General features: G+C 43.4%; 1 protein-coding gene across 2 annotated transcripts in view; it reads right to left on the bottom strand.

Moving 5' to 3' along the window:
• Positions 1-1632: 1632 nt before the first annotated feature.
• MMT (methionine S-methyltransferase) overlaps positions 1633-27808 on the bottom strand; it is a 68934-nt gene continuing 42758 nt past the window's right edge. The window contains exons 6-12 of one of the 2 annotated variants that reach the window (XM_087399707.1): positions 16578-16766; positions 16186-16422; positions 10788-10922; positions 10315-10644; positions 3310-3489; positions 2282-3220; positions 1633-2178 (exon numbers count right to left, since the gene is read on the bottom strand). In XM_087399707.1, coding sequence (XP_087255833.1) covers positions 1870-2178; positions 2282-3220; positions 3310-3489; positions 10315-10644; positions 10788-10922; positions 16186-16422; positions 16578-16766 — 2319 coding nt within the window. In that variant the 3' untranslated portion in view covers positions 1633-1869. The remainder of the gene's footprint in view (positions 2179-2281; positions 3221-3309; positions 3490-10314; positions 10645-10787; positions 10923-16185; positions 16423-16577; positions 16767-27808) is intronic. The other variant, XM_087399708.1, reaches the window with a different exon arrangement.

Genomic DNA, 27808 nt, shown 5'->3' with positions numbered 1-27808 from the left:
AAAATGTAATGAAAGCTATATTATGTGGGCATTAGAAAATAGTTGTCCTTTATAATAACAGTGGAAATGCTTATGCACTCTCATTTGGGAAATAATGAAAGTACTGTGCTCCTAAAGCACGACCCATCATTCCAAGAGCTCTCTCATTCTTATGTTCCCAAGCAAAAACCTTATCTCTCTTGTACAATGGTCCCTTGGTCTCCCCGTAGATGATAATAAAGCACTCTCTCTCTCAAAAGAGCTCACTGCAAATCAGCTTAAACAAAGACCCTTGAACTCACCGAAGTAAAGGAAGTCAAGAACGAGGGTAAATAGGCTCATTTTAGAGAAAGGAAAGCACTATTCAGGGAATTCAAATCTAAGCCTAAAGACTCTCGGTCTTAATCTGATGTAATGACAACTATATTATGTGAGCATTAGAAAATAGTTGTGCTTTGTAATAACAGTGGAAATGCTTCATGCACTCTCATTTGGGGACCTGATGTACACGCTATTCAATGGTCCCATAGATCTTTTTTATTTGCCCACACACGTTAATAGACCACCTCTCTCTCTCTCTCTCTCTCTCTCTCTCTCTCTCTCACCTCAATATCTCGAGGACAAGAGAGTCTCACATATTGAGGATCGCCATCGGTCAGTTGCGAGTCTCGTCATATCAGCTGATGATTGAGGCAGGGATAGCTACGAGCATACCCAAAGAGCAAAAGACTTGCACACTATGCCAAATGGAGGAGATCAAGATAGAGGAGCACTTGCTATGTGTCTACCCAGTCTATTATGAGATCCAAGTACAATATCACTGCCTCTTCCAAGAGGGGCATGGCTTTGGTCCACTTACACGTTTGATCCATTTTCTTGATCAGGTCTGTGTTGGGCTGTATCTCATTGAGATGCGACCACAGAGAGAGATACCGATGCGGCATACCAGAGAGCAACAGGGATTGAAGCCACAGGTCACTGAGATCGACAAAGCACAGACACTTATTACAGATTCTATGCATCTGAGTCAATTGCCATGTAGCCCTCCGGATACAGGGATTGAGGAGACCACGCCCTCCACCGCATCGAGACAGCTCGACAGACACAGATACAAGAGCTTCTCACATCTCATCAGAAAGCCACTAGGTTACCTGGATATATGGAACCTGGGCATGTACTAGGAGTGTTAGCTTTGAGCACCCGACACTCTCCTGATATTTTGCTACTCTTATTTTGTTCACTAGCTTAGCACTTTAGCTTTCAGCAAGGGCCTTAGTGAGCCCTTTGCTTCAGCCCTTAGTGGCTTGTATGAGTTACCTTTTGGCTTTGCATTTTGAGTTAATACATCTCTCTCTCTCTCTCTCTCTCTCTCTCTCTCTCTCTCAACAACGAAACAACGAAACAAAGGCTAGCACACAGACTAGCCCAACAAGTACTAACTAAATAGCAGTCTATAGTATTCTATCTCATCAAATGCAAAAGATCACTATTTGTTGATAGTGATCACCAGTCCCATATATCTCGGAGGGTCTCAAGAGGACTTCAATACAATCACGTCATATCATATCCTCCCTCTCTCTCTCTCTCTCTCAACAACGAAACAAAGGCTAGCACACAGACTTGCCCAACAAGTACTAACTAAATAGCAGTCTATAGTATTCTATCTCATCAGATGCAAAAGATCACTATTTGTTGATAGTGATCACCAGTCCCATATATCTTGAAGGGTCTCAAGAGGACTTTAATACAATCACATCATATCATATCCTCTCTCTCTCTCTCTTATAGAGACACTAGCACACAGGTGCACGTGCGCACACTTACATTTCACATTAAAGAATTGTTATTATTAAAGGTAACTCAGATTAAGGACCAAAGAGCATCAGCTTGTTATCTCCTTTGAAGAGCAGTTTCTTTGAAGCTTTTCAATGCTGCTATAGATTTTTCAAAATCTTCTTGTTTGAGGCCAAAGCCAAATCGACAATATCCAGGAATGCAGGCCCAAGTGGAGCTGCTTATACAAAGCCCAGCAATATCTGATATGGCCTTTTGTATATTGTTTCTGTCAAGCTTGAGTTCTGTCATTGAACCATCATAAGATTTCAAGGTTAAAATCTTGTCTTCATATGCTGCTGGTCGTGCAATCATGGACACCCCTCCCAAAGGTTCCACTGGTTCCCAACCACAGATCCGGAGCACCTATTGAAAAGAGAGAAAAACATTTAGATTTTCCAAGAAAAGGTATATTATTATTATCAGTGAAGCTTCTTTAGACTCTGCAAGTCACGATGTTGAATCTAACCTGGCACAATAAGTGTGCTCTCTGGCAAAGCATCTTCTGCTGTTGAGTCAGCCCATCATGTAGACTGCTTTCCTTCTCATTGTATAACTTTAAAAGCTTCTTCATTGTATATTTTAGTGTGCCATGAGGCCTCCTTATATTTGGAGAATCTCTGAAAGAATTTATGAGAGCATCTTCAAGAACTGTGAAACAAAACTCCAGGCCCCCAGTTAACAACTCTGAAGAGAAGCTTCCAATGACTGTTACACCCGAGCAGTTCACGCTTTGCAATTTCCATGTGGATGACGGATGACTGTTGAATTCTAGTCCCGAGAAGGACGTGTCCAGGATCAAACGTGCACCATGTTTTTGACATATAGACATTAAGCCTTCAATCTCAGTACTGGAATAGACTAGCCCTGTGGGATAGATGGTGGGACCAGTAACATACAGCCAGGGCTTGTGTGTGGATACCAAATAGTCAGGGATCAACGTGTCAGTAAGCTTGAAAGAACTATCTGCCTTGGTTTGAATGATTCTGACGTTAGCTCCTAAGAGTCTTGCAGCATCGACATAGGTTTGCATTGAACCAGCAGGAAACAATAGAGTGCCTTCATTTTCTTTACAGCTTAGCACCAGTTTAGAAAACAGAGCTGTTAAACTGTCACTAAGAATTATATCTGAAGAACAACTGGCTGTCATACCCAATTTTGTATCCAAAAATTTCCAGATTTCAGGTATCAGATCCATTTCAGCATCTGTGATGTTTTGTCGAGCAAAACCTTCAAAAACTGCCATCCTTACTGATGTTGGTATTGGAAGCGAATTCTCATTCAAATCCATATGTATCATAACAGGTGACCTTTGCTCTTTATTGAATGCCGCTGCTTCTTTGAGACAAAGCATCATAGCTTCAGGGACCTTGACAAAATTTGATTTCTTTTCCTCCAGTAGTGATCTCTGTAGCAAGCCACCAAATGCCTCAGCAGATCTGACCAAAAAGAGAATTGAAATGGAGGATGCAAAGGTGAACCTTCCAAGTAGCATACCTGTAACATTGTATGGCGCCCAGGAAGCTGGAAAGTCAGCAATTCATGGAAAAGACATCCATAATAGAACTGACTCGAAATGGGTGTCCCTCCATTCAAAAGTTCTCCCATTTTGGCCATCAAACTCAGAACATCCTCGTTTTCTGAGATGACGAAGGCAATCTCCAAGTCAGAGTAAACCTGATACACTCAGAAAATCAGGTGCTGTGACCAAAGGGCTTCATAACTTTTGCTAACAGCAAATGCCATGCTTTCACCTCATAATACACTAGTTTGAACAATCAGATTTCAGGGGCTGAAGATTTATGACATATGTAAAAATTCAAGGCTGTTCCCTCACTTTTCATTCTTTTTTCAAGCTGCACATAATCCTGAGCCTTTCTATTATACATATTCAAACTAGCAGGAAGGAGAGATTTTAATGTCCGTTCAAATATTGTTAGAAGGATATACAGATGAATGACAAAAAGCTGTGAGGCAGGTTCTGGCAGAATCTTCTAGTTGTTCTCTTCTGCAAGGTCTTTCTTGTAATTGAAATTAAAGCTTCTAGAAACTTACATCTTTATTTTGCAAGAGCGGCTTTCTTGAAAGTGAAATTAAAGTAAAAGCTCCTGCCTTGCATACAGAGCTTTCGGATACAAAGGCCATAAAACAACTAGGTGGGGGGAATATGGCAATTGATACCTAGCACGCCTATAGAACGAGTCTTGTCTCCGGTCTGAAGAAATTCCTCTCGGTGATCCTCAGCTGCCTGGAGAGTCACCCTAACAATACATCTACATCCCTTGAAGAAATTGGCCAATGTTAGCTAATTTTCTGAAGGCGATGGTGATGTGATGCTCAAATGAAATAAAACCTTTCCAAATGTTACAAGCTGCACACAATCAATGATCTCCCAAACTATGTTGGCACCCGAGTGCAGTGTGGACACAAAAGGGAACCTTTTGTGATCTCGTGTACCATACCACTATATACACACCACAAGTGGGTCTCTGTGAAACTTTTCATAATGAGGGGAAGATCCACATGTTAGAGCTCCCAAGAAAACTTTAAAGGAAGCATCCTAAGGGCCTATCCGCCCATAACCAAAGTATCCAGCAGATTTTAGTTGTGCTCGTCCCTGAATTGATCACCTGTCAGCTGCTATCATTACCCAATACCAAAAGCTCACATAAAAAGGTAAGCAACGATACATAGCATCTAGGGGTCCTGCAAGAATCTACAAAAGAAAAGCATGCCTCTACAAGAGAAGGGAACACCAATAGGTGAGCATTGATTCCAACCTTGAATAAGATGTACATGCATCTCAGAGACTCCTCAGCAGGGGTGAGCCCTTCCCCGTGAGAGGGGCCTCCAAAAAGATCCACCTGTGAGACGGAGCTAGAGCCCTAGGTAGTCTCTCCATCAATATTAGTACAACAGCTGTGTCCATAAGTGAGACTCAACGACTTTCTGTCAAGTAACCAAAGCATGTGACAACACCATGTGCTCCAGTTCTCCTAATTGCCCAATTGGCATCATGAATGTTTGCCTCTCTACAAACTACCTGGTTTGTAGGATTTAAAAAATCAAGTTGTCGTCTTTTTCCAATCACTCTCTTTGTAGTGACAGTGATGTATTCAGGGCGATGACTATCATGACCACGCTCCCAAGAGAGGGGTAAAAGATGCATTTAAGAGGTACCCTAGAATGATGACAAATGTTCCAGCTTCTTCCACCTCAGATGATGTTTTTGAGGGATTGCTACCCATTGCATTGGGTTCTGGAGCTGACATCCCTCCTAAAAATCAGATTTTACAGCAAGCTCCTCTTGTTCCACATGCCCCGATTCAGCCTCAAGCTGATTTAGTTCCACCACAAGCAATAGAAGATGCCATCAGACAGGAAAGGACAGAAATACACGCAACAAAATCAGTTCCTCATTGGCCGCTCCAAACTCTCAAGGAGAGTAGGCTTGATGCTCCTTTTCCTGGCAGAACTCGGAGTGCATCCCGACAAGCAGAGGGGTCAAATTTTGTGTATAAGTGCACTTCTGGATGAAGAAGAGCCATACTCTTTTGAGGAGGCTCAAGATAATGTGCATTGGATGAATGCCATGAAGGACGAGTTGCAGTCGATTGATAAAAATCAGACTTGGAATCTTGTGGATTTGCCACCAGGGAAGAATGCCATAGGTACCAAATGGGTTTTCAAGGTAAAGCAAAAGCCAGATGGGTCTATTGACAGGTACAAGGCAAGGCTGGTTGCGAAAGGTTATGCTCAGAAAAAGGCCTTGATTATGAGGAAACTTTTGCTCCTACTTCCAGCATGACTACTATCAGGTCAGTGATTGCCATGGCTGCACATTTTGATTGGCGTGTCCATCAGTTGGATATAAAAACAACTTTCCTTAATGGAGACTTGTTGGAAGAGTTTTATGTGAAGCAACCTCTAGGTCTTGAGGTGTCAGGTGCCGCCCATAAAGTATGCAAGCTGAATAAGGCTTTGTATGGGCTGAAACAAGCTCCACGAGCTTCATATTCGAAGATTGATGCCTTTCTGACGAGCAAGGGTCTCACTAACAGTCCAACTGAAAGTACCCTCTACATCAAGAAGGATGGGGGGATATTTATGTAGATGACATGCTACTCACACGTTCTATTGAAGGAATAATTGCAGATTTCAAGGCTGAGTTGAGAGCCACATTTGATATGTCAGATTTGGGCATGCTTCATTTCTATTTGGGGATCCAGTTCATACAAGAGAGACGTGGCATCATTATGTCTCAATCCAAGTATGCGCATAAGCTTTTGGATCGGTTCAGGATGCATGATTGTAAGCCCTTAGCCACTCCCATGGAGCCAAGGCTGAAACTTACTATGTATGATGGAGGTTAACCGGTTGTGCAATACTCGGCGATATTCAGTTTGCAGTTTTACAAATGAGCAGATATATGCACAGCCCAAAGACAATGCATTGGTAGGATGTAAAATGCATCTTTCGTTACTTTCATCTTTTCGGGGGGAGCGGGGGGGTGACTTGCAGATGCGTGCTTACAGCGACTCAGATTCGGCTGGAGATTATGACATGAGGCAGCCCACTAGTGGTAATTGTTTCTTTTTGGGTGATGCTTGCATTTCTTGGTTGAGCAAGAAACAATCTACAGTGGCTACCTCCTATGTGAAGCTGAGTACAGGGCAGCTTTCACAGCAACAATTGAGTGTGTTTGGCTACGTCGTTTAGTGGCTGATCTTCATCTAGCATTGGAGGGTCCTTCTCCTATTCTCACTAATAGTCAAAGTGCTATTGCAGTTGCCAAGAATCATGTGTTTCATGCTCGCACGAAGCACATTGAGGTTCATTATCATTATGTCAGAGAGAAGTTGCATGCAAGGAAGATCAATATGATCTATGTCTCCACACATGACAATGTTGCAGACATCTTCACCAAAGCACTTCCACGTGAGAAGTTTGAGGCATTCCGCACTGCTCTCAACTTATCTCCTTTGGGTGATCATTGGCACTGCAGGGGAGTATTGCAATTATCACCATATTTAATGGCAGTGACCAATTTATGACTAATAAGTGGGTTAGGGGCACTTTTTCTCATTAGAGGTTTTTTCCTCTAATCGCAGTAGTATACCCAACTACAGTTAGTAGTTAGTGGTTGGGTTAGTTAGGGTTTTGTCACTTTGACAAAACCCCTAGTTTTGTATGTTGTGGACCTATCTCTTGCAATACAGTGTGTTGACTTGCCATCATCTACTCTCTCTCACACACACACTTGCGTTCACTCTACGCTCACGGTACTGGGCCAGGGGCTTCCAGTGGTTACTATCTTGGATGATTGTCAATCATATGTACAACTAAGTCCCCCTTTGAAAAGAAAGATCATTGTAATAGTCCTATACTCAATTGAGCCTTGGTCTATAACTCTGGATTTCCCATAGGAGGTTTTGTCCAAAGATCCATACTACCATTGTAGTGAGGCTAAGCATCATTGAATACAAAAAAATACAATTGGGTTTACTCAGTTGGGGGGAGCAGTCTCATTCTCACCCAGTCAGGTGCTAGTGTACTTGTCTCTCTCTCTTTTATTTTCCTGTTGTTATGTGGTGTGAATGCATTTAAAATTGTGATATTTTTATGTGGAATTTATAAAAGTTCTAAAATTCTAAGTTTATTAAGTTATTCGACTAGAAACCACACTTCTGTGTAAGCACAGCAGCTTTCCACGTTCATGGGATACCATGCCTTGTGAATGGAAGAGATGGTGTTAAGGGTTTGTGTGTGAGGAATACCGGTGCAAACCGCCTCATCAAAAAGCTTGTTGAGATCGTGTCCACTGTATTAATTCCATATGTAATGAATTCAGTACATTGTCCCTCATGATCTTTAGATCTGGCGCTATAAAGCTTCAGAGTTGCATGTTTGACACCACTGCTATGAAAAAGAGTGCAAGAAGTAGGACCGAGTAGGTGTGAGAGGTCATGACTGGTGAAGAATATCAAAAGGCGTGCATGCATAGGAGTGCCACAGTGTGGTGTCCGTGAGGGGAGATGGGGCTAGCCGCTCGAGGAACTTCTGCCAGAAGTCCTTAAAGTTGTTACTAAACAAATAACTCCTCATTCTGGCAAGTGAAAGCATGCTTCTTCCAACACCTTGCAGACGAGAAGCCAGTGGCACAGTGGCATTGACAATTCTCCCAGACTAGGGTCCCCACAAAGTCACATGCTACTACAGTCTACAACACACATGCTACTACAATCTACAACACACCTGCCCCTTGTTCTATGGGGAGGGCATGAGGAGAATCCATGGCTACTCTCTTGATATGGTACCATGGCATAGGATTAGTGGCACAGGAAACCGTAACTTACTGACCCACAGCCAGCTAACCGCACGAACCTGTCACCGTGGCAACTTTCACTATGGAAGGCAGTCCCCTTAAAGATGTACAATATACCTAAAGAGTGGTCTTGACTTGAGCAAACCCGACAATACGAGCCGGTACCCTTCCCCTCTTACACTACTTGTATTCATAGGTGAATGCAGATAGAAACCTCTCTATGAATCCCATTGTAGGAGAGCCATTGGCTTCATCAATAGGTCTTGGTCACCCTCCCCTCATGGCTATGGGCCAACCACCAGCACTTGGACGCCCCTAATCGGTACCTAGCTCAACAAATGGGGACAGATGGCACATACTATTGCTCCATATAAGGGGTAGCATTGATCCATCAGTGCTCATGGCGTTGCTTAACTGCCCTAAACATCTAAAGGTGCAAACTCGAAGCACGCGCCTAACTTGAAGAGTGGTCTTAACTTGAGCAGACCCGACAGTGAGAGCCAGTGCTCTTCCCCTCCTACACCAGTTGTATCCATAGGCGACTCAAGATAGCAACCTCTCTATGAATCCCATCCTTAGGAGAGGCATTGGCTTCATCAACAGGTCTTGGTCACCATCCCCTCCAAGTTCTAGTCATGGCTATGGACCAACCATCGACCATGACAAATATACTTATTTGAGTTGGTGGCACTTGGAGACCCCCATCGGTACCTAGCTCGAGCAAATGGGGAGAAAGAAACAAAGAAAGAAAGTTTATTAAAGTCTTCAGAAGACCGATGGGTCTATGAGACTGAAAATCCTGATACAACAAGCTGTGGTAGTGGAGCTACTAAACGAGCATCCATACCAATGCAAAATGCAAAAAATGCAGAATGGCAGTACTAAGTCCTAAGTACAACATGCCATTGCTGCATAGAAGGGCTCCAGAAGTTGATCTATAAATGCTTATGGCATTGCTTAACGTCCCTAGACATAAAAAAGTGCAAACTCGAAGCACATGTCTGCAGTCACACATCTGGGGGATGATAGCTTGGCTTAAAGAGGGATGGCATGCTCCCAATGATATTTGGTGAACAAGGCAGCATGGGTGTGCTAAGAGATTCTTCAGGTCACACCAATCCCACGCAACACCCATCCATATACAACAACCATCACAGCTACCAGAAATGATGTCTAAGAGAGAGTGACCATCATCACAGCCTAAAATATTTGGCACTTGCAGTCTCATGGGAGGGACAGCAAACTCGACCTGTGGCGACCCTAGCCAATTTCTGGCCAGACATTATTGATACCTTGCGGTTGATCTAAGAGCGAGGTAACAAAGGCTCCAAGAAGACCTCCAAGCATCACACGCATTAATAGCAAGGCTTGGCCTGCAAGAACTTCTTAATTCATTCTGATCAAAGAATCTGATGGTTGTATAGTCCATCACACAGGCTATTGTCACTTGCTGTAGGGTTGCCGTAGGCAGAGAGTGAATTGGAACCCTGAGAAGCAGGTGTAAAAGCAGCTGGTCTGTGTTTCTTGTCAACACCCTTGTGAAGTAATCTTGTATGGATTTCAAAGAATAATATAAAAGGTTCTTTTCCCTAAAGAAGGGAAGGAGGGACGGGCCACCTACAGTCATCCAGAATAATTACAGGGATGAGGATTCTCACTGTCAATCATCATTCCGGTGTCCCCAAAGAGACATCAGAAGTTCGTAGGAAGATCCTCAATCAAGCGCATAGGACTGCTAGCTATAATCTGTAAGCTTTGTTGCTACTTCTAAACATTGAAGATTGCTAGTGCTAGCTATAAGCTGTGAGATTGGTCACCTCGTGCCACCTGAATGGGAAATGCAAACCTGTATGCAAGTTGCAAAAGCTACTTTCAAGGCTGAACTCTTAATAGTGTAGCTCCCTAGAGTAAAATGTGCATGCCCTTGCATCTCAACCTTCAAGGTTTATCAAATGGTGACCCTTCAGAGAAAATAAAATCATGCCAGACAACATGCCTTGGGGTCTCCTCTTCAAATCAAATGTGGGAAATCAGCATATACAGGGTTTAGTCAACAATTCCTGCACTACATCAGAGGCATGGTTCATACAGCACTTCAAACCGGCTCTGCTAATACGCATTGGCCTTGATTGTCACAAATGCATGCAGTTATTTAAAGAAAGGTAGACAGAACTTACCTTATTCTTCAGGAGCCCACACACAACTGTAGCGTGCAATGGTAAAGCATGAGCTGCAAGATATTGTAGTACACCATTTGTCCCGGGCAGGCTGGAGAGCTCCATTTGATCAGAGATATCCAACAAGAGACGACAGCCAACTTCGGCACATGCACCAAGCAGCTGCTCAAATGCTGTTGATGACTTCATCTCAAAATCTGCTAGGCTGGCTACGACAATTTCAGGTTTCAAACGGCGCAAGAGTTCCATAATCAAGTCAGCTCGCTTTGGTGTCTCGATCACAACGGTATTGCTTCCACACAAGTTTTGGAATGGGCCATTAACAGAGGGCTGTATGCATATAGCAAACCATGCGTTAAACGTGGATATCATGGTAGCAACTTTACCAAATGCACCAAAAAATATTAAATAAATAAGTAATTCCAGATAAAGCTGACATCGATTTGGACCAAACACAATACAACATGAGGTACCTTTGCAGACATGGCAGTAAGCCACTTTCTGGGTAGGAATTTCGTCAGGCTTCCATCAACCAAAGCAAGTTCGGGTGAGAAAAGGCACAAGAAATGTTCAATTGCAACCGACCTGGAAGGAAACACAATCACATTCTGTCCAGGGACAGGTTTTGCACTGGTAAGTTCATGTTACTGTCAACAGAAAGAACCGTAACTGAATTGTTATGCAAGCTCTAGAGCTCGAATCAAAGTAGAAGAATTTTTAGAAGCATTAGCTTCCCAGAAAAAAGTCAAACTTTTCTCCTTCATCATGAAAGAAGTCAAGACATTAAAAGGTACTCATCAATGATTGTATCCACTCCTAGAATGCAATCATAATTGACCTAACAGCATGGTATCCTTGTAGAGACAAACATAAGCAGCTAGAAAAGTATTCATTGGTAAATTTCACCATCATTCAGAAAGAACACATCAATTTTCAAGTTCAGCAACATTTAAGAGATCCACTCACAACATAGTACTTTAAAGACATATCTAGATGAATCCAGGAACATGCCCAAACTCATCCTCTAAAAACACTAACACACAGTGCAGTTTCAATCTCATGATAGTCACGCATAAGGTTGCAAAACATAAACTCCATCACGCATAGCAGGGACTAGCTACTATGACATTCCCATTGACGTTGTCAACACGCAACAGTGGGTGCAGACTTTAGTATAAACATATGCTCTCACACATAGAGACGTGAAGGCTAGCACTAAAGGAGAAAACTACTCAAAAAGCAGTCCACATTCTCTTCATTCAAGCTACAACTGCTTTGTGAAGACTACGATTTCATTTTAGTCTCTCCCAAACAAGCATCCAAACAAAAAATGCATAGACCATCTGGCTGATAGGGCAACACACCACTTAAGATAGAAATAATTTGTCGCAATATTAGCAAGTCACAACATGGGCAAAAACTTCCCAAGGTGAAATTTGCATGTCCACTAATACGACAGAAGCATATATCTAGATGAATCTGGAAACCTGCGCAAACTCATCCTCTAAAGACACTAACACATGGTGCAGTTTAAATCTCATGATAGTGACTCAAAAGATTGAAAACCATAAACTCCATCATGCATAGCAAGAACTTACGACTAGCTACTATGACATCCCACTGACGTCATCAACGCCCAACAATGGGTGTAGACCATAGTATAAACATATGCTCTCACACATACAAATCCACACACCCACGCATGCTTGAGCATCCACGTATACAAAGGTCTTCATACTCAGTTTCTGTCGGCACTCCGGATGTCAGACCCTTCTATCTCTAGGTCCTGAATCTCTTTTCCTATTCAGCACGTCAACAGGCGACTCGTCTAGATATAAAACAATAGGTGCTTCAGATAACAAATACGTGCACAGCCGTTTAATATCTATGCACTGCCGACTTGCCCTAACAATCACCAGCAACGGCTTAATCCCGTAAGACAGTGCACGATCTGGTATTTAAATCTGCGCCTACTGTCAGACCCTTCTATCTCTAGGTCCTGAATCTCTTTTCCTACGTTAACACAATCACGGGCGATGGCTTTTCTTTTGTTCCACCCAGCCTACTCTCATGGATCGCAAATCATCAGATTAATTCGTTCCTTCGTTATTTTCATGCTTATCCATGAGACCCTCATTTTCCCTAGATAGTTCTCCTTGCCAAATGTCATCATTTTAGCCTCTCCACTTGATGCACCTTTTTTTTTTACCCCTCTCTTGGGGCACATTAAAAACCACTTGCCCCTTGGCATTATTGCACATTTAGGTGCACCTAGGCCTTAGCACTCAGAACTACCTAGTCAATGCCATTCCACCCTCACCTAGGACCTTGGCAGTTACTTCTCTTGACCATTTCAATTACGCACATTAACTATTACAAAAGTTGGTCATCTAAGAGAAAATGCCCACCGATCTATCCGAGGTCATGCTATCTCGGCTAGAGCATAACATTCCTTCCCTCTTCAAGCATCAGCGTCCTCGATGATGAAATCTGGGAATACTCTCCGTAACTGGTATACGGATTCCCAGGTAGCTTCCGATAGAGGCTGACCATGCCATGCAACCAACACCGTGGGTATCTTCCGATTTCGTATTTGCATTGTTCCTCGGTCCAGGATTCTTGTTGGCTTGCGCCTTGCAATATCCTCTATCTCCTGAAACAAAACCACACCTTCGATTAGTGAGTCACCTGTATGCAAAAATTTCTTTAAGCGCGATACATGAAAAACCGAGTGCACCTTACACCCCTATGGCAATTCTAATTTATAGGCTACACTGCCTATTCTCTTTAGAATTAACCACGGCCCACAGTATCGAGGTGATAACTTAGCGCACTCTCCTGAAGTCAACGACTTCGAGTGCGAAGGAACTCTGAGAAAAACTTTTTCTCCTTCTTTAAATACTCTTATAGACCGATTTTCATCCGCATATACCTTGGCCCCATCCATAGCCTAGCGGATATTAGCTCTCGCAAGTGCTAGCATCTCCCGCATCTGAACTACAAAGTTCGCGGCACTAGGCACTTTCTGAGGTACTCCAACTATAGTCGGATTGGCTGGTCTATAACCATAGTTCAGTTCAAACGGACTGAACCCGGTAGATGAATGTTTCCTATCATTGTAGGCAAACTCCAACAATGGCAACCACTTGTCCCACGTATGTTGCCTCAATGACACATATGCCCTCAGCATATCCTCTAAAGTCTGGTTGACTCTCTCCGTCTGACCATCCGTCTCAGGATGATCCCCACTACTCATTTCCAACTCAGTCCTTAGTGTCTCAAATACCGCTGTCCAAAAATGACCGGTAAATCTGACATCTCTGTCTGACACTATGGATCTAGGCAATCCATGCAGACGAAATATATGTCTAATGAACAAATCCGCCACTTGCGGGGCACTAACAGACTCTCTAGTCGGAATGAAGTGAGCCATCTTGGTTAGACGATCAACCACCACAAGGATAGAATTATATCCTCCTTGTGTTGCAGGTAGCCCTACAATAAAGTCCAGGGAAATGCTCTCCCACTTACTTAGTGGTATTTTCAAGGGCTGTAAAAGTCCGGGTGGCTTCACCCGCTCGGCCTTACTTACCTGACACGAGAAACACCGTGTCACATATTCATGAATATGCTTTTTCATCTTTGGCCAAAAGAAATCTCGCTTCACGAGATCATATGTCTTCTCGACACCTGGATGTCCCGCACACGCGCTATCATGGCACTGTCGAATGACTCTCTGCCTGAGATCATTCTGACCAGGTACTACAACCTTGCCATTTCTAACTAGCATACCATCCCTTATGGTATATCTTGCATAAGTTTGGCCTTTTCTGGATGCCAGGTCATCCTTTTCACTTTCCCCGGGTTTTAACACATGAGCTTTAGGCCACAAGCTCTGGACAAACTCGTCCACCTTTTGAGTTTCTATGATCTCAGTCATTAGAGCACTCTCTAATACCGTGAAACTCAGGTTGTGCATAATGCGAGACAACGCATCAGCCACCTTATTATCTTTTCCTCTTCGGTACCGAATCGTCAAATTAAACTCCTGCATGAGCTCTGCCCACCTAGCTTGGCAGCCCCTCAAGTCAGGCTGTTTACAAAAATGTTTCAGAGTATCATGATCTACATCCACATAAAACTCTGAACCATACAGATAATGTCTCCATGTTTTCAAAGCATGGATAACAGCATACAACTCCAATTCATGAGTTGGCCAATTCCTTTGAGAGGGAGAAAGCTTCTTGCTTTCAAAGGCTACTGGCCTTCCCTCTTGAAGGAGAACTGCTCCTACCGCAATGCCACTTGCATCGGTTTCTAGGAACAACGGTTTCTGGGGATCAACTATTTTTAACACCGGTCCTGAGACCACAGATTAAAAACCACTTGCCCCTTGGCATTATTGCACATTTAGGTGCACCTAGGCCTTAGCACTCAGAACTACCTAGTCAATGCCATTCCACCCTCACCTAGGACCTTGGCAGTTACTTCTCTTGACCATTTCAATTACGCACATTAACTATTACAAAAGTTGGTCATCTAAGAGAAAATGCCCACCGATCTATCCGAGGTCATGCTATCTCGGCTAGAGCATAACACCGGAGATGAAGGGCAAAAGGCAAACTCAGCCATGACAAAGCCTAGCACTAAAGGAGAAGACTAATGAAAAAGTAGTCCACACTCTCTTCCTTCAAGCTATAGTTTCTTACAAAAGCCTATACGATTTCATTTGAATCTCTCTCAAACGAGCATCCAAGCAAAGAGTGCTTAGCATCTAGCTAATAGGGCATATGCAGTACCAACAGGCCACAGCATGGATGAAAACTTCACGAGGTGGCATTTGCATGTCCGCCAATACGACAGAAGCATATAACTAGATGAATCCAGGAACATGTCCAAACTCATCCTCTAAAAACACAACACACAGTGCAATTTCAATCTCATGATAGAGACTCGTGATGTTGAAAACCATAAACTTTATCATGCATAGCAGGGACTAGCTACTATGACATCCCCACTAACGTCATGAATGCCCAACAGTGAGTGTAGACCGTAGTATAAACATATGCTCTCACACATACAAATCCACACACCCGCACATAGTTGAGCATCCACTTATACCAAGGTCATCGTACTGAGTTCCTTTCGGCACTTTGGAGGTGGAAGGGCAAACTCAGTTGTGACAAAGGCTAGTACTTTAAAGACAAGCTAATCTGGTTTAATAGACATTAGGAAAAGTGGAGGCTTGCTTTTCCAACACTTCAAAATCTGGATTGCACATTTGAAGTTATTTGCACAAAGAAGCTTGCACTTCAAAATAGTTTGGAGCCTTAAATGCATATATGAATTGAGCATGCCTGTAATCTCTCCATACTAGATTTTCCAGAAGCCTTTGCTTTTTAAGACATCAGGATATGGCCCACAGTACTCTGATGATAAACATAGTGAAAGCTACACAAAACAAGATTCTACTGCATTTCTACTTGATGATATAAGCTTCCTTTTTAAAACATCGGAATTTACTCTCACTGCATTCAGAAGTCGATATTATTACCTAAGAAAACTTCGGGTCTAAACCTAACATAAATAAACAAAGCACTTACTTTTTATTTAAAAAAGTTTGATAATGCTCCTAGTTTTTTATAGAAGGAAAAAAACTGACCATGCTAATATATATTGATTGAACCACATGTCTTGCACTACAGAGAAAATATGTTGATCGTGTCACTGATGACTCAAAATACAGTGCAAATCATAAATTCAACAGATCACATAAAAGTAAAATCATAATCAGCATACAGCTAGCTCTTTAAAGAATGAGTGTTATACAGTAGAAACAACAGTAAAATGGCTACCTTCAGTCAGACTTACCTTTTGACCTATAGGAATGTTATGGTACAAACGCATGAATCCTGCAATGAGATGCCGAAATCGACTGCTTCCAATGGGTAACTCATAAGGTATGTGTGATGTTTCTGCAAGCGCACGGGCTAGGTGTGCAAGGAAAGGAATCTTTTCCTCTGCAACTGACTCGTCCTTAAAAGACAAATCCAAAGCACCCCGGGTCTCTTGGAAACTACTCGTCAAAAAATCAAAAATTGTTTTTACCTGAAATTACAGATACAAACAGAGACGGCTTTGCTTGCTTCCCTTGACAAATAAACACTGATGCCGAGTTTAGACAACAGGTCAAACATATACTAAGACATGATAAATATGAAAATTTTCTAGTTCCACCACCAAAGATAGATGTAAGTTGTTACTTGGTTTGGATGCCGCAATTGACAACTATACACTGACAGTCCATGTGAAATTTCCCCTCCTGACTTTGCATATGCCCATGCAGTTCTTGCACTAATAGGCTCCTCGCTGGCCCGTCCCATGAAAAATTCAAAACGATGGCAACTATTGTTTTCAATTTCTACTAGGGCTAAAATGTCAGTATCAGCAGCCTGCCAAAATTGTCACACATAGTTAGGAATCACATGGTGGGTAATGAAAGTGACTTATAAGGCAAATAAATTGATTCTCTCATGCTCAAAAAAAAAGCTGCATCACTTTTCATGTTCACAAAACAGAAAGTGCTTCACTGCCAGTCTGATCAAAATATTATTATCTAACAAGTCTTTAAGCTACTCTTTAAAATCTAGTGGTTCCATTGCCAACCCCTAGCTTCCAATTTCCTTCAGAAATGGAAGGTGTGAAGGGCTGTGTGCCCTTCTCCCCTATAATAAATCTCAGCAAAGGGGGACTCCAGCAAAGGAAATAACCTGCACAAAGGGGAAGAAACACGAGAGAAAGAGAAGGCAAAGGGGGCAAAGGGTGAAAAAAGGGATGAGAACTCCAAGAAGGAGAAGCAGCAGCAAAAGCTCGAGATAGAAGATATGAACAAATGCAGCAATTGCAGTGGGCTGCAGACTGATAGCACTGCTGTAAACAAGGCAGCCATCACTACCTCGGTCAAAGCAGCTTTGACCTCAACATCAGCCTCTACATCGTCATTATCATCAATGACATCTACTATACCGTCTTTGGAAATGACAGCACCTCCATCCGTGGATGTAACATCAGTGGCCGCACCATCATCAGAGTTAGCAGCATCACCATCATTGATGTCGACATCAGTGGCGGCCCCGACATGCCCCCTTAGCCCGACCGTCACTATACCACTTCATTCCTCACTGCAGTATGCCTCATTTCTATCACCCATACCCCTCAGACAGCCACCATTTCCCCTCCTCAGTTCGACTCACCACATCCATATTCCAAATGTCCCCTCACCACTCTCAGTACCCAGCACTCAGTCCCCTTTTCAGGCCCCCCATACCTGTCGCTTCAAGCTCACTGGATTCCACCTAACGTCTAAGATCAGTAAGATCAGTCCGTCGTGGACTCCCTGCACGAGAGATGGAGCAAGATCGCCTCATCCACAGCCTCGATCAAGAGATATTAAAGCTCTGTAAGGAGGTGGGAGCCATAGCGACAGCCCCAAGTAGCAGACCAACAGTAGAGACAAAGGAAGCGCAGATAGTCACCATGCAATAGTCGGCTTTCGCGGAGACTTAGGGATTCCCTGCAAACATGCCCTCCTATTAAGGATGTCAGCAGCTTCGTGACTTCTACCCTGGGGGTCCAGAAGCATGGGATTGAAACAGCAACCTCTCATCATTCGCTTCAAGGATGCTCAAGCTCGCCTTGTGGCACTACTTAGACGATCAACTCTACGGGATCACCCAGAGATCTACTTGGATGAGGACCTTGAACCTCTGCAAGTAGAAGAGAGGCGTACTCTCATATAGCAGCAAGACATCGCCCGTGAGGAGGGGAAGTGGGCAGTTGTACGAGAAGGGCGGCTCTTGATAGGCCTTGATGGGCATACATAGGGGGGAGAATCATGAGATTCAAATTACCAAGACCCCAGGACTTGCATTGTTTGGAATTGTAAAGGTACCTTCTGGTTAGATGCAACAAATTTCTCGGAGCACTCACGGGTCGAGACATGGTTTTTTACACCGAGACACAGTAGAGCCCAGATTGCCCTTTGCCAGTAATCCGTGGATACACATTGGAGGCCACATACCAAGATGAGACTCCGGAGACAAGTGGAGTATAGGAATCAGGAGGAGTGGCAATACTATACAGATCATCCCTCATCAAGACGATCTCGCTCAAGAGGTGAAAAATAAATATGGATTTGGATCCAGTTTCCCTACCAAGAGAACCTCTTCATTGCAGTATTACTTCCCTCATGAGACCTCACACTTCGCTAGAGACCTATGTGAGGAGGCTAAGACTTCACCATACACATCCCTTTACTCGGACATGTGTGAGAAGTGCAAGGAAATGAATAGAAATGGAGATAGAAAGCAAACCTCACACACACCACCCTGAGAGGGAGAGAAAGAAACAAGAGAGAACTGCAAGTGATCTATGGCAAAAGCCACTGTACTGCTGGGGGGAAACCTCTACATTGCAGGCTGCTTAAGAGCTAGACGAAACTGCTCAACCATCTCAAGACGGAGATGACAAAACACCAAGAATGGGGGCCTATGTATAGCCCTAGCCTCTCCCTAGTCGGTCAGCAAGATAAGGAGCCAACCAGCCTGCAAGTGGGCTGACCCACTAGGCCACCCGGCCGATCCCCCTCGTACACACAAGGGGCTGCTCCAAGCCATGTAAAGAGGGCTGTACCCTCTGTTGGCGTACACTACTCTACCCTCACATGGGGCGGACACACCCACAACACAGGCCCTCTCTCAACCTACCATAGCCTCACACTGGACGGGCACACCCACAAGCAAGGCCCTCTCTCTCTAGAGTGACATTAGGAGATGTTGCCACTGGAACAACTAGAGGAATCCATCGTGTGATACTCCATCGCAGAAGACCGCCACAAGTACTGTCGAAGATGCCCCCTCATGGCAAGAACCACCTCAACACAATCACTGGAAACCCGGTACTATTGCTCCGAGGCCACAAGTGCTAGATACTGGAATAGAAGGGGATAGAAGGTTGAAGAAAGGAGAGGGCTAGATAAGACGATGAAGGGGCTGGCAGCCCAATGTACCTTCATCCACCCTGTCCGTCCCTCAAGAACACCTCCTCTCTTATCTGAAAACACCCTTCCCCTTGCTAGGCACTTGAACAGTCCACTCCTCGCACACGCTCCTCCTCAAAGACACCTCCGAACAGCACCCTAAACCTCCTCTCTGTATGCTAGCTCAACACTCCCTCCACTCCTCGGGTCTCTAGCCAACGGTGGCTCTAATACCATGTGAGAAGCGCAGCGGAAATGGACAGAAATGGAGAGAGAAAGAAAACCTCACACACCACACTGAGAGGGAGAGAAAGAAAGAAGAGAGAGCTGCAAGTGATCTCTGGAAAAAGACCCTCGACTGCTGCTGGGGAAAAGCCTCTGCACACGAGGCTGCTCAAGAGCTGGACTAATAACAACCTCAAGACAAATGACAAAACACCAAGGAAGGGGGCCTATACACAGCCCCAGCCTCTCCCTGGTCGGTCAGCAAGATGGGGAACCGACCAGCCTGCAAGTGGGAAGACCCATCAGGCCACCTGGCCGACCCCCCTTCTCTCTCTCTCTCTCTCTCTCTCTCTCTCTCTCACACACACACACACACACACACACATTTAGGAATGAAAGAAAGAATTTACAGAATGAATAAATAATTTAAAAAATTAAAAACTAAATGAACCTCTTTACACTTATGTACCGCTTCCCACAAAGATGCAAAATTACATTCCTAACTTAGAAAGCACATGCATACTCAATCAAACTCTCTTTTGAAACTAAAAGAAAAATGGGCTATTCAGCTCCCAGCTTTATGTTTTCAGCTTATGTTCAATCATTCTAAACATGCCTAAGGCCGATACACCATTGATAAAAGACTACATATCTAAGATTGTGCGTACTTTTTTCCTTATTTTTCTTGGATTATACCTCTTGTGTATTAGTAAAGTGCTTAAAAACTTCAGCCATTAGCTTGGGGCTGATCACAAGCTTGATGGCATCAATTACCCCATGTGATCATACATGATGGGGCATGTAATGGTTGCCAAGAATTTATGGCACATTGTTTCAGGCTCTCAGGCCAAGCCTACATGTAATGCAGCCACTACTGCGCCTCTGGTACTACTTCAGGTGACAGGTCTTCAGGTGATGGGTCTAATGCTACTTCTAGAGCAGTTGCATCTTCTACTACGGGTACTTTGTCTCCTACACAGTAGCAGATGCAGTGGGATGGTCGTGATGCCAAAGCACATGCCTTGATTGCTCTTTCACTCAAAAGGGTTATTATCCCTCATATCCGGTCTTGCAAGACAGCTAAGCAAGCATGGGATCAGCATATCAGGTGCAGAATGAGGCAAGGGTTGCCTATCTCCGCAAGCAGTTGAAGGACTTGAAGCTTGAAGAGGGTGGTCATCGATGCCTATCTTACTAATGTGAAGAATTTGAAAGAGCAATTTGCCTATATTGATGAGGTGATGCCTGATTCTCAGCTTGTTTCTAGTACCCTTGATGGGTTGCCTGATTCTTATCACTTCGGCTTTGCTACTACGTGAGGTTGGTTGCAGGGGGTGATCCCAACCATTATTCTTTTGACCAATTGGTTGCTCTTCTCCTTCAGGAGGAGCAAAGTCGTGCAAATCGCAATGCTTCTATGGCTAGTGATCAAGCCTTTGCTGCCAAGCATAAAAACAAAGGCAAAGGTAAGGTTTCAACTGGTAAACCACGTCATTCACATGCTGGTCATTCTCATGGCGCCTCTTCTTCAGGGGATAACAAAAAGAAGAAGAGATGTAGCTATTGCAAGAAACCTGGGCATGATATCTCTGAATGCAGGAAGAGAATTGCATCTGAAAAGAAATAGAAAAAGTCTGGTCTTGCTATATCTGGTTCTCCTACAGAAGATCAACATGAGTCAGCTAATTTTGCATAAGACTAGCATTGGGCTTTCTTGGTTACATTTCAGTATAATCTTGATGTTCATGATGTACATGATGCTTGCATGACAATTTCTGATGTTCATAATGCCTAGTTCTTTGATAGTGGTGCTCTTCCTGCAAGAAGTTATTCATCTCACTAGAGCATACATCTAAGGGGGGGAGTGTCACATGTGCCAATAATGATGCATCATATACCGTGAAAGGTATTGCGCAAGTTGCTCTCACTTCTGTTTCTAGTGGTCTTGTCACTCTAGAGAATGTGCTTTATGTTCCAGGCATTCGCAAGAACCTTATTTCTATTTCAGCCATAGCTACATGTGGCTATCAGGTTCATTTTTTAAGTGTTCACTGTGCAGTGTATCACGTCACACATGCCTTTACCATGCATGGTCTTGACTGGCACATTGACTAGAGGTCTGTATAGACTTGATTCTTATGACAGATGTTTGGATGATGCTGCACTTGCAGATGCACATGCCTTTGCTCTTGATTCCTCTACCATAGCAGATACCCATTTGTGGCATGAGAGGTTTGGACACCTCAACTTTGGGTCTTTGGTGAAGTTATAGAAGGATGGTATGGTTGTTGATCTTCCCAAAATGCAAATGCCTTCAAAGCATGTTTGTGAACCTTGCTTGCTTGGTAAGATGCACCGTTCTGCATTTCCCAAGGATGGGAGAGTTGGTGCCTCACGCAAGCTTTATTTGGTTCATAGTGATGTTTGTGGACCCATGCGGGTTACAGCTCTTGGGAGATTCTGTTATTTTGTTACATTCATTGATGACTTCACCAGGTACACTTGGATTTTCGCCTTGAAATCCAAATCTGAAGTTTCTACATGCTTCCGGCACTTGGCTGAGAATGAGAGTGGGCTGCACATTGCTCACCTTAATACAGAGAGGGTGAAGACATGTCAGAGGACTTTGCTGCTTTTTTGGCCTCACGTGGCATACATGATCGATGCACGGTTCCTTATACTCCTCAATAGAATCTCGTGGCTGAGCAGAAGAATAGATCAGTGATGGAAATGGCAAGGTGCATGTTGAAAGGCAAGCAATTGCCTAACAAGTTGTGATGTCGTCATGTGTGCTAATTACATTTTGAACAGATGTCCCACAAAGGCATTGAAGACTATCACACCTGATGAGGCTTGGACATGTCGTAAGCCCCACATTTCTCACATGAGGACATTTGGATGCTTGGCCTATGCCCATGTGCCTTCTCAGACACACATCAAGTTGGATGATAAAGCTGTGAAGTGTACTTTTATTGGGTATAGCTCTAAGAGAAATGGCTATAAGCTCTACCTGCCCCACACAGGCAAGTGTTTTGTCAGCCGGATGTTGTGATTGATGAATCTTCCACTATGCCTTTGCTGAACTGTCAAAAGCAGCCCGTTTTTGATGCCCTAGATATTTTTCACAGCTTGATGCCTTTGTTTCCAACAGATGCTCATGATGATATTTCATCTGAGGTTGTATCTCCTCCATCTGTTGGTCATTTGCAGCCACATGTGCCGCCAGATATCAACATGATATTCAACTTGATATGGCTCTGATTGCTCTAGACAATGTGCACAGAGCTCTTGACCAAGAAAGAGCTGAAATTCCCAAAAAGGTCCCCCATTGGCTCCTTGACACATTGAAAGACAGCAAACATGATACTCCTATGCCAACCTGTACTAGAGCAACTGTGTAGAAAGAGCATGCTAGGTTTGTTGCTTATGCATTGGTTGCTACAAGGAAGAGCTGAAATACAGGAGCCCAAAAAAGGTTCCCCATTGGCTCCTTGACACATTAAAAGACAGGATACTCCTATGCCAACCCGTACTAGAGCAGCTGTCTGGAAAGAGCATGCTAGGTTTGTTGCTTATGCATTGGTTGCTACAGCATGCAATGAAGACACATTATGCCATAAAGCTGCCTTTCAGAATGATTGTTGGTTGAAGCCCGTGCAAGCTGAATTGAATTCTATCTATTAGAATAACACTTGGGAGTTGTGCGACTTGCCTCCTAGCAAGCATGCGATTGGAACTAAGTGGGTCTATAAGATTAAACGGAAAGCTGATGGTTCAGTGGACCGTTACAAAGACCGTCTTACTACTAAGGGCTATGCTCAGCAGCAAGGCATTGACTTTGAGGAGACTTTTGCTCCCACTTCCAGGATCACTACTATTCGCAGTGTTATTGCCTTTGCTGCCCACTTTCATTGGGAGGTACATCAGCTTGATATCAAGACAGCTTTCCTTCATGGGCATTTGCAAGAAGAGGTCTATGTTTCCCAACCTCCTGGCTTTGACGTTGAAGGTTCTGAAAGCAAGGTATGCCGCTTAAAGAAATCCCTCTATGGATTAAAGCAAGCACATCGAGCTAGGTATTCTAGGATACATACTCATTTGCTCACACTTGGCTTTCAGAACAACCCCACGGAGGCTACCCTTTACATCCGCAAGAGTGGGACAGATTTACTGATTTTAGTCCTTTATGTGGATGACATGTGTGAAGAACCAGCCTTCTCAAGAATGCAACTGTGTGCAATGCATGCAGAATTTGAATGCCAATTGGCCCTCCAATGGGGAAGACGCCCTCGTGAGAGTACTTGTTTCTAATTCGACCTACATGCAAAGTGTGTGAGAGATGGCGGATGAATGCAATGTGAATGAAGAATGCTACGTGAGATTCACAATGAAAGGGTGATACCCTTTCATTAATGTCCCTTGAGATCACTCAAGTTCCATCTTCCCATTTACACCTACCCTCAGCCTATGACCCATGCATCTACCATTCAATGCACCTTAATGCACCCTTTCCTTCCTATTGCCCCTAGGACCTAGACATGTGTGTGCACATTTTTATTAATAGAGTAAGTATCACATGTCCAAATTTGATGCCGTCTGAAGCAGTGGCTCCAGCTCGACTAGTCCTATCTACTGAGATGATCCACCGCCATAACAAATCTGTCGGTGTCCATCATAAATACAAATACATGTTACACCATTGGCGTATAATATATAATAATGTTTTCATGTCTACTAATCACAGATTAGTGATTTCTCTTGTCATGACACTCCCTCCTACTGGAATGGGCAGAAGTCCTCTTCTGAATCCTCTCTTGTCTCTTTCTCTTGCGTACGCTTTTCTCTTTTACTTCTACATTTGCATCTCCTCTTCATAATCTGCAAATAATCTTCTCTTGGTAGCACACTATCTCTTCTGAATCAGAACTTTAATCCCATCTTCAAGTTCTGGTTCCTCTTGATGCTGAATATTCAAAATGCAGAAGTACCACTGTAGTGCCTCTTCTCTTCATACTCAGAATTCTCTTCTGGATACCAAGCTGCTTAAATCTCTTTATAGTAACCTGCTCAATAAGCTGAAACATATTCTCAACAAACAAGTCAGTATTAAAACCATTCTCTCACCCAAATGTTTCATTAAACTAGGTAGACCTTGGCTATAGATGATTTTGTGATGGAGAACTACTTAATCTATAGAAACTATAGACCTTCAATCTCTTTTTCTAACTCTTCTATTTCAACCCTCTTCATCCTATAAGACGCTCTACATGGAGGATTCTCTGTCCATACTCTATAATGAATATGCCTACTCTCTATTCAGTTCACACATCCATACACCAGTGTTGGCTGAATGGATAGCATTTACTCTTGGTTCTATGTTCACTGTAGAGTCTTGGGATGAGGAGGTAGAGGCCTCACCCTCCTGCTTGGATGCTTTGCCTTTTCCTTTTATAGAATTTGTTTTGGCCATTTTGGCTGATAGAGTAGGACATTTATGCCATGGATGCCCTGGCTTATGTTTCTTACATCCGAAACATTTACCCTCCTTAATTAGCTTTTCCTTCTCATCGTCAGTCATGGAAGGAAATGGTATCCATCCAAGATGTGATTGACTGTTAACATTTTGTACAATAGCTTTCTTCTTTCCTTTGTTGAAGGGTTTACGAGGATTCAATTTCCTCTCAGCAATCTCAGCCAATTTAGTGAGGTCTTTCAAGGTGGTTGGGTTGAACATTTCAACCTCATACCTCACTTTTGGGGTTAGGGCTGCTAAATACTTCTTCCTTCTATCATTTTCGCTCTTCTCAAGTAACTCTAAAGAGAGTTTCCAGAACCTAGCTGTAAATTCAGCGTTACTCTCGTTTTGGAATTGCCTGAACCTTTCCCAGCGGAAGGTCAATTCTTCTTCATGCCTCGGAGGCATGAAAGTGGCCTTAAGCTGCTCTACAAATTTGGACCATTGAAGAATAGGCTCTTTTCCCGTTTGTAATAAAGACCACCACATCAAAGCATCCTTCTGTAGATGTAGTGTGGCAAGAGCAAGCCTCTCGTGGTTGGACTTATCTTGATGGGCAAAATATAGCTCAAAATGGCGAATCCAATTGAGGATTTTATCCGCCTCTCTTGCTCCATCATACTTTGGGAACTCTATTCTCTCTTGGGGTTGGAATTTAGCTCTCTTTGAGAGGGTACTTAAATCATCATCCCCAAAATTCAGCACTCTCTTAGTTCCTAATTTTGTCATAATGGACTGTTCAATCATATGGATAAGATGAGAAACCAGCTTATCAACGGGAGACTCCTCTCTCCCTCTTGCACTTGCATTATAATCCATGTGTACGGCATTTTGAGTTAAAAGCGTAAACTTAGTGCCTTGCTTTTGGATGAACTCGTTTCTCCCTTCATTTCTGAAGGAAAACTCCGTATCAAGAGATTCTTGAAGGAGAGATGAAGGTAATTCTATACGTGGGTTATCATACTCAATATGTGTAAAACTCTCATCTACATCATCCTCTTCAGGAGGAGGTGATGGTGTTCTCTCCCTATCTCCTTCTAGTAGTGGAGGAAAAAGAACAAGTTCATTATTAAATATCCCTTCCAATTCCATTCTTTCCTTTTAGTAATACAAGAGAGAAAATGACTTGCTGTAATTTCAAAAAAGGGTTTATTTTACAGCAAAAGTCAAGTGTTGTAGAGTTGGTGGTACTTATCCGACTCCCGCTTCATTTGTGTCAAGAAAACACTTGAAATGACCTCTTCTTCCTTCTCTTTTAAGCTTTTCTTCTTGTATTTCTGCTGTAAACTGGTGCACTCCGTTTGGGCTACTTATTTTGAGTGGATTGGAGCTCTAGATGCTGCTTACCATGTGTATTGCCATGTGGCCTTATCTTATGCCACATGGCACCTTCCCTTTCATTGAGGCCTATGGATCTGGAAGATTGTTGGAGGCTGCTAGAGGGCATCGTTAGCCCGTCGCGTCACTTTTGTCGAGGTTGTCACGTCGTGTGGAGTTGCCTCTGTATTTTTCATCTGTCGTGGTAGAAGTATTATTGGTAGCTCGTCATGGCTGTGTACTTGTTGTTGTCTATGGTCGAGTATTTAAGTTGTTGCTTGCCTCATATTAGGCCTTTGAGTCATCCACATCTAGCTTAAGCGGCTTGAGTTGTTGCTTGTAGGTCTCGTATTGTTGCCCTATCATTGTTGTGAGGTGCCGATGGGTTTACTACTACTCATAGTTGTTGAATGCTTGCTTGTGCTTGCCTCCTTGACCCCATGTGCTACCTGTTGCTTGTGTGTTGTAGAGGTTCTTGCTCTTTGTTTGAGTCTAGTCGTCTTATTGTTGTGTTGTGTTGCACGTCGTTGAAGCATCGGCTACTTCCTTGTTCTTTATTCTCCGCCTTGCGCTTGTCGATGTACTTTGTAGTCGCTTTGCTTTTGCTTGCCTATAGCCGTCCACGTCTGGCATTGTTGAGTCCATCATTAGAGTTGGTCCTCTGCTTGCACGTTGTAGATAGACATTTGCTTGCAGTTGTAGATAGGCTATAGTATGCTACGTTGTTGTAGGATGAGCTAGATAGAATGGAAACTATCTAAGTGCTTGTTTGTAGGAGGCACAAATACCCGAGAAGGAGAAACAATGAGAGAAATCTCTCTCTCTATCTCTTGGATTGCCTTATTGCAAGGCCCGCCAAATTGAGATGCAAGGTGCCATGAAGAAAGAACATGAGAAGATCAAGCCACCAAGAAGATTTTGAAACTAAAGGTACAAGAGCTCAAGCAAGGAGTCATAGCACCCCAACCACTAGCACTTTGGATGCACTGAGAGCACAAAATGCCACACTTAAAAAACGATTGGAGAAGCACCCACGCGAACGCCATAGAAGAATCAAACCAAATGGAAGCAAAGATTGAGGCACATGCTAAGTACGCAAAGGCTTGGGCCAAGTAGCCAGCAGAAAAAAGCCCCAAAAGGTTCTCCAAGAAGCCTTCAAGAAGAAGGGTGGGACGAAGAACAAAGCCCTCAATCTCAAGATGGTGGGAGTCAAAGAGGATGCAACCAGCCCACTAAGACAAGAAGGAAATACAAGCAGGAGAAATTTGCCATGGAGCAGGCACAAATCGATAATGCGTAAAGAGTGTGAAAAGATAGACACCCTTGACCATCAAGTAATCGACAATGCGTAAAGAGTGTGAAAAGATAGACACCCTTGACCATCAAGTTCGAGGATGCCA

The sequence above is a fragment of the Dipteris shenzhenensis genome, chromosome 28 (genome assembly GCF_047967505.1).
Source record: "Dipteris shenzhenensis isolate YYH24624 ecotype China chromosome 28, Dip_SZ_1.0, whole genome shotgun sequence".
NCBI classification, from domain to species: Eukaryota; Viridiplantae; Streptophyta; class Polypodiopsida; order Gleicheniales; family Dipteridaceae; genus Dipteris; species Dipteris shenzhenensis.
The sequence above is the reverse complement of the archived record's forward strand: the minus strand, read 5'-3'. Positions and strand labels throughout refer to the sequence as shown.